Source organism: Lasioglossum baleicum, unplaced genomic scaffold (genome assembly GCF_051020765.1).
Source record: "Lasioglossum baleicum unplaced genomic scaffold, iyLasBale1 scaffold0027, whole genome shotgun sequence".
NCBI classification, from domain to species: Eukaryota; Metazoa; Arthropoda; class Insecta; order Hymenoptera; family Halictidae; genus Lasioglossum; species Lasioglossum baleicum.
The window spans coordinates 829,531-836,029 of NW_027469087.1; the positions used below are offsets into that span (position 1 = coordinate 829,531).

At 52.9% G+C, this 6,499-nt stretch overlaps 2 protein-coding genes across 2 annotated transcripts; both read right to left on the reverse strand.

Annotated features, from left to right (window-relative positions):
* Positions 1-490: 490 nt before the first annotated feature.
* LOC143219376 (uncharacterized) lies at positions 491-2,485 on the reverse strand. The gene has a single exon (XM_076445391.1). It carries the CDS (start codon positions 2,483-2,485, stop codon positions 491-493), a length of 1,995 nt encoding a protein of 664 aa, XP_076301506.1.
* Positions 2,486-2,493: 8 nt separating this feature from the next.
* On the reverse strand, positions 2,494-5,152 carry LOC143219377 (uncharacterized). Its single transcript, XM_076445392.1, has 2 exons — positions 2,652-5,152; positions 2,494-2,584 (listed from the first exon to the last, which is right to left on the reverse strand). The coding sequence occupies exons 1-2, from the start codon at positions 5,150-5,152 to the stop codon at positions 2,494-2,496; spliced, it is 2,592 nt and encodes an 863-aa protein (XP_076301507.1).
* Between the last annotated feature and the right edge of the window lie 1,347 nt (positions 5,153-6,499).

The window sequence follows — 6,499 nt, forward strand, 5'->3', positions numbered from 1 at the left end:
TCGATCGGACGATCCGCCAATCACTCCAGCGCGGGTCGATAATCGAACGTAATCGATATCGACGGCGCTGGCCTATGACTCCGCGAGCCGCTGATCGATCCTAGATCTCGCTGTCACTCGAAAGGCAGCCAATAGCGTGATCGAGAAAATATGAATGAGCCGACGCGACTGACGCACTCAGCCAATCCCAAACATTCCGCCCGCCTCGTCCGCCAATGACGAAACTGAATACTAGAGAGGCTAGAGACTGTGGCCAATCAGGAGGACGATGACGTCAGGCGATGCTGGGTGAGCTGAATGGGCCAGCAACGTAGGGCATCCAGTGTAGTATCCAAAAAAACGAAGCTTAGTAAAAGTGAAGTGTACTAATGGATGATGAAATGAGAATTTACAGTGAAGATGAAAGTGGTACAGAGGTAAGTGAATCGAAAATGAAATCTGGATTAAGTGAAGTATGACGAACACGTGCTTTCTGTGCTTGTGAAAATAGCTACTGATCGGGAGAGTCGCTCGAGAGTCCAGCCTCGTGTTCCCTCCCCGTACTCGTCTCTTCGTCGTCAGGGGCTAACAAAGGAATCAGCTTGTGTACTGGACGAAGAAATTGCGAAGTTGAGGTACGGACAGTAGCAACTCGAACAGAGCCGTCTGGTCCAGGGTGTATGTGAACAACACGAGCGAGAGGCCATTGCGTAGGAGGTAGAATTTCACTTTTAACTAGGCAGAGAAATCCTGACTTTATCAAAATTTTGGTTTTACGCCACTTGCCTCTGGTCTGCAAGGTGTTCAAATACTCCCGAGACCAGCGTTTCCAGAAGTGCTGTTGAAGTTGCTGGATCAACTGCCATCGAGATAACCGTGAGACGGGAAGCTCCTCGAGGCTGGGCTCTGGAAGAGCGATGAGCGGTTCCCCGATCAGGAAATGTCCCGGAGTCAGCGCTGCTGGATCCTCAGGGTCGTCGGACAACGGCTGTAAAGGTCTAGAGTTTAAACAAGCCTCGATGCCAGTCAGGAGCGTGGTCAGCTCCTCAAAGGTCAATCGCTGCTCGCCGATGATCCGACGGAGGTGATGCTTAACGGATTTCACCGCCGCTTCCCAGATTCCTCCAAAGTGTGGAGCAGACGGTGGGTTGAATTTCCAGGAAATGCCTTCCCTGGAGGCTGCGGCGAAGGGACCGCCTCCCTGTTGTGTCGATTCTCGGAGTAGTGAGCGCAGCTCGTGATTGGCGCCGACGAAATTGCGTCCGCAGTCGCTGTACAGCTCTAGGCAGCGACCTCGCCGTGAGATAAAGCGTCGTAGTGCAGCGAGGAAGGTTTCGGTCGATCCATCCGACACAGCCTCCAGGTGAACGGCCTTGGTGACAAGGCAGATGAACACGGCGATGTATCCTTTAACTGTGAGCTGACCACGACCCCGACCAGACCGAAGGTGTATTGGTCCTGCATAATCGACACCAGATCTGAAAAAGGGACGACACGGTGTTATTCTTGCTGGTGGGAGGTTTCCCATTTTTGGCTGGGCAGTTTGCCCTTTCCAGCGAATACAAACGGTGCATTGGTGGATACAGTGTTTTACCATTGGACGACCTCTGAGAATCCAGCACTCCTGGCGTAGCGTCGCCAGGGTAAGCTGTGTCCCCCCGTGCAGGCATCGTTTGTGAGCAGCGTCGACCCACAACTTAGCCAGAGGGGATTCGTCAGGGAGAATAGCTGGATGCGTCCGGTCGTACGCAAGGTTGGCAGCTTGTAGGCGGCCTCCGACTCTTAAGACTCCGTCCTCATCCAGGAATGGGCAGAGTTTGGCCAATCTGCTTTTAGCTGCCACGTGTTGATTCCTGCGGAGAGTGGCGATGTCTTCGGAGAATGAAGCGGACTGCTCCAAGCGCAGGAGAATCAATTTGACTTCCTGCATTTCGGTAGCAGTGATAACTGATTCTGATTTTCGATTTCTAGGGGCCCAGCGACGACACCAGGCCTGGACTCGAAACAGGCGCTTTAGATTCGAGAAGCGCTCGATTAACGTGCCGGATGTTTTCTCCCGCTGGGTTGTCACGTGATGTGCCTTCAGTTCCTCGTCCTCGTGGGTTGTCTCCTCGGCAGGTACAGCGGGGAGAGGATCTGGTGAGGAGAGCCACTCTGGTCGTCGCCACCACAGTTGGAACCTGGGAAGCTCAGCGGGAGACAGGCCTCGAGAAGCGCAATCAGCTGGATTTTCAGCGCTCCTCACGTGGTGCCACTGGGCTAGCGGCAGCATCCTCTGGATTTCAGCCACCCTATTCGCCACGTAAGTCGGCCAGCGAGAAGGATGCCCCCGGATCCAGCTGAGTGCCACGGATGAGTCCGACCAGAGGTGTAGATCGACCTCTTGCCAATCGAGCGCCTTAGTGACGTGCTCGACGAGCTTGGCTAGCAGGAAAGCTGCACAGAGCTCCAATCTGGGCAGAGACACCCGCTTCAAGGGAGCCACCTTGGATTTGGCGACAATCATGGAGACTGTCACGACTCCTTGAGCGTTAATGGTCCGGGAATACACCACGGCTGCGTAGGCTCGCTCGGATGCATCAGCGAACCCATGGATTTCGAGAGGCTGCGTGGCAGAATTGGTTCCGAGCCATCGCGGGACTCGAATAGTCTGCAGTGCAGGGAGTTGATGCTGGAACTGCTGCCACATCACCTCCTCCTTTTCTGGCAACGGTGTGTCCCAGTCGACCTTTAGGAGCCACAACGACTGCATTAGGACCTTGGCGACGATGGTGACTGGAGCCAGCCATCCGAGAGGGTCGAACAGCTGGGCTGTTCCGCTGAGCACAGAGCGTTTAGTGAACCCTGCGTTTTTTAGAGAAGTCACAGCGGTAACCTGAAAACAGTCAGCGGAAGGTAGCCATTTTATGCCGAGGACGCTGTGATGGGTTGGAGAATCCCATTCAACGATTCCCTTCCGCTCGTCGCTGGAGAGTCCGTCTAACAGACCCCTTGAGTTGGATGCCCACTTGCGAAGTGGGAATCCGCCCGCCATGAGAAGCTCTCGAAGTTCCGTTTGTTGTCGCCTTGCCTCAGGAAGGGAGTCAGCTCCGGCGAGAACATCGTCCATATAGATGTCTCGTAGTACTATGCGAGAGCCACGAGGATACCGCTGCTCCTCCACCTTGGCCAGCTGGTGTAAACAACGAATTGCAAGGTAGGGTGCACACGCGAGCCCGTAAGTGACGGTGCTCAGCTCGTAATCAATGACTCCTCCCCTTTTTTCAGGCTGCCACAAGATCCGCTGCCATCGCCGATCTTCAGGGTGGACAAGTATCTGCCGATACATCTTCTCGATGTCGGCTGAAAACACAAAAGCGTGCCGACGCCACCTTAGCAGGACGTCGGCGAGATTTGGGAGCAGGTTAGGACCTCGGAGAAGGAAGTCATTAATGGATTTCCCATTGGAAGAGGGCATGGATCCGTTGAAGACAACTCGCAACTTAGTCGTTGCGCTGGCCTCTCGCAACACTCCGTGATGCGGGAGGTAGTACCCGTTGCTCGGAATCGGATGTTGCGCCGCTGCCATATGCCCCAGCGTTTCGTAGGCCTTCAGGAACTCGGTGTAGGCTGCATGGAATTCGGCAGATCGCCGAAACCTGCCGTTTAGAGACTCCAGAGTTCGCAATGCTATGCGACGGGAGTCTCCTAGCTCAGGTGCGCTGCTGAATGGTAGTCGCACCGAGAATCTGCCATCAGGTTGACGAAGGTGAGTGGCAACGAAGTGTTCCTCCGCCCGTTGGTCGTCTGCTGTGTGTGGGATCGAAGTGTCGATCTCCTCCTGTTCCCAGAATCTGCTCAACATTTCCATTAATTCGCGGTCTACATTACAGTGATGTACTGGTACCTCTAGTCTACCTGCTGCCTCGCCGCCGCCTTCCGAGTCGACTCCTCCCGTCAGTATCCAGCCAAGTGCGGTCTCCTGAGCCACTGGAGTATGAGGCGGCCCTCGTTTGACACCCTCACGAAGTATGAGGTTATAAGAATCAGCTCCAAGCAGAACATCGACTGGATCAGCAAGATGGTAGGCAGGATCAGCAAGGGACAACCCTTGTACGTGCGGCCACTCGACGACAGCAGGTAGATTTCGAGGCCTGTAGCGAGAGAGCTCAGATATAATGTAGACCGGAATCTGGAATTTGACGTCACCGTCGCAGTGAGAGGAGAGGACCAGTGTAGATTTTCCTCTCGTGAACTTCGCCTTGGCCCCTCCGACTCCGAGCAGAGGAACCCGAGCTTGACTCCTCTTGACGCCGAGCCGCTGAGCCAGGGCCTCAGAAATGAGCGAAACCTCGCTGCCGGGGTCTATTAGTGAGCGAGCTTGGAAGCCGTGTCCGCCGGAGCCTGAAACTGTCACGCGAGCGGTACTGAGAAGTACAGAGGAAGGTCGACTCACGTGAGTAGAGATGTGCTGTACTACAGCTCCCGTTGACTCGGCATCGTGGATGGTCGTGTGATGCTTCCCATCACACTTCTGACATCTTTTGGCAGACTTGCAGTCATTAATAGAATGCTTTCCCAGGCAGTTTAGACAAAGCTTCAGAGAACTTGCCGTTTCTTTCCGCTCGACGGCATCCTTCTCCTTATATTGAGGGCAGAATAGGACGAAGTGCGCCCCTTGACAGATGCTGCAGTTCCGCAATGAAGTGTTCGCCTTCGATATCTGATGCACCTTGAAGGCCTTGGAAGAGGATTTCTTGTTGAGGGAGGCTTCATCAGGCTGCTTTCGTTTAGCCTCTAACGCCTCACAGGTTTGTATGCGCCCTTCGATAAACGTTCGGAGATCCTCTAGAGTCGGGAGCTCCTTAGATTGCCTCACTAAATCTTCCCACTCACGATGAGACTGAGTATCCAACCTTTCGACGGTCAATTCGACTACCCAGTCGACGGCGTTCGTGACAGGTCGATCCAGATTATCGAGGGCATCTATGGCGTCGAACGTTTGATCAAAGAGCTGCTGCAATTCGATAGATGATTCCCTTTTGACAGGAGATAGTGAAGCAAGTAGTCTGATTTGAGCCTGTACCAGAAGTCGGCGATTCTCGAATCGACTTATTAACTTTTCCCAAGCAACCTTAAAGTTATCAGCGGTCGTCTTGATGTTTTTCAGAAGAGACGCGGCGCTGCCCTTCATACAGGCTTTCAAATAATGAAGGCGTTCGACAGGAGAAAGAGTCACATCGTTGATGATGAGGGAAGTAAATAAATCCCGAAAACGAACTTGTGCGAAATGAAATGTAAATACACCCCGAAGTACGTGGATGAACTTTTACAATAAAGAGTTTTGTTGTAAATTAGCGGTAGCCGTTTCTTAGCGTACAGTTCTTTACGAAGCGATAAAGAGCGCGAATAGACGTACACTAGAAAAACCGGTCAAGCAGACGCGATGTCTTTCGAGTGTGAGTGAGAGCGATGTCCGTGACTACGTGTTATCGTTAGAACCACCGAAAACGAAGTGATTTTCGGTCGATCAGCTGACCGTTAGCCGAAAACCGCCTAGCGCGTAATTGGAGGATCGATCGGACGATCCGCCAATCACTCCAGCGCGGGTCGATAATCGAACGTAATCGATATCGACGGCGCTGGCCTATGACTCCGCGAGCCGCTGATCGATCCTAGATCTCGCTGTCACTCGAAAGGCAGCCAATAGCGTGATCGAGAAAATATGAATGAGCCGACGCGACTGACGCACTCAGCCAATCCCAAACATCTTTTATTCCCCTTTATTTTGCCCCCCTTCTTATGTTTGTTGTGTTTTGTCCATTGTATTTATTTACTTATTATTATTTATTTATTTATTGACTTTTATTTTATCTATTTTATCTATACACGTTTTCATTTATTGATTTTATCTTTTATTTTATCATATTTTTAAGTTTTATGCGGGTCGACCAGGGGGGTGGGACCGGGGGAGGGGACAGACGCGAGCCGGAACTCGCCTCTGTCCCCTCCTTGTCGCGTGCGGAAAAAAATACAATGCAGCGTGTACGAGTATTTGCACATGTATAAAAATCGGATGGCGGTAACAAAAATTCTAAACGATACAGCAGAAGTTGCAGCAATGCATGCGCATAAGTTAAATTACCTGCATACCGCCGTTTCCTCAAACTGTGTGTTCATAACTGGCACTGGGAGGATCGCAGTGCCACCACTGCGAGGAGGCCCAGGACTCTGCGCGGCATACGCTGGAAGAATGTCGTAAGGGGCGTTATTGGGATGGACAACTCGTTGCCGGTCGTGGTCGACCACATGATCGGCAGCGAGAGGTCAAGAGCAGCGTTTGCCTCCTTCTGCGAGATTGTGATAAAGCAGAAAGAGGCAGCGGAGAGGGAGAGGGAAGCCGACCCCCTCTCCGCCAGGAGGTTAGCATCGGCGGGGCAACCCCGACGAGGCCGGCGGCCCCCTGTAAGGGGCCGCAGACGTAATGGCGGCGGTGGGACTACTTAGTACTTCCACCGCCGCCAAGGGGGGCTGGCCGTTA

What these genes read in the sequence shown, in the direction of transcription:
- LOC143219376 (XM_076445391.1), bottom strand. Translation starts at nt 2,485, where the DNA reads ATGATTGTCGCCAAATCCAAGGTGGCTCCCTTGAAGCGGGTGTCTCTG.
- LOC143219377 (XM_076445392.1), bottom strand. Translation starts at nt 5,152, where the DNA reads ATGAAGGGCAGCGCCGCGTCTCTTCTGAAAAACATCAAGACGACCGCT. An exon ending in GTGATGTGGCAGCAGTTCCA is followed by an intron (nt 2,585 to 2,651) that starts GCATCAACTCCC and finishes TCTGCCACGCAG; the next exon opens with CCTCTCGAAATCCATGGGTT.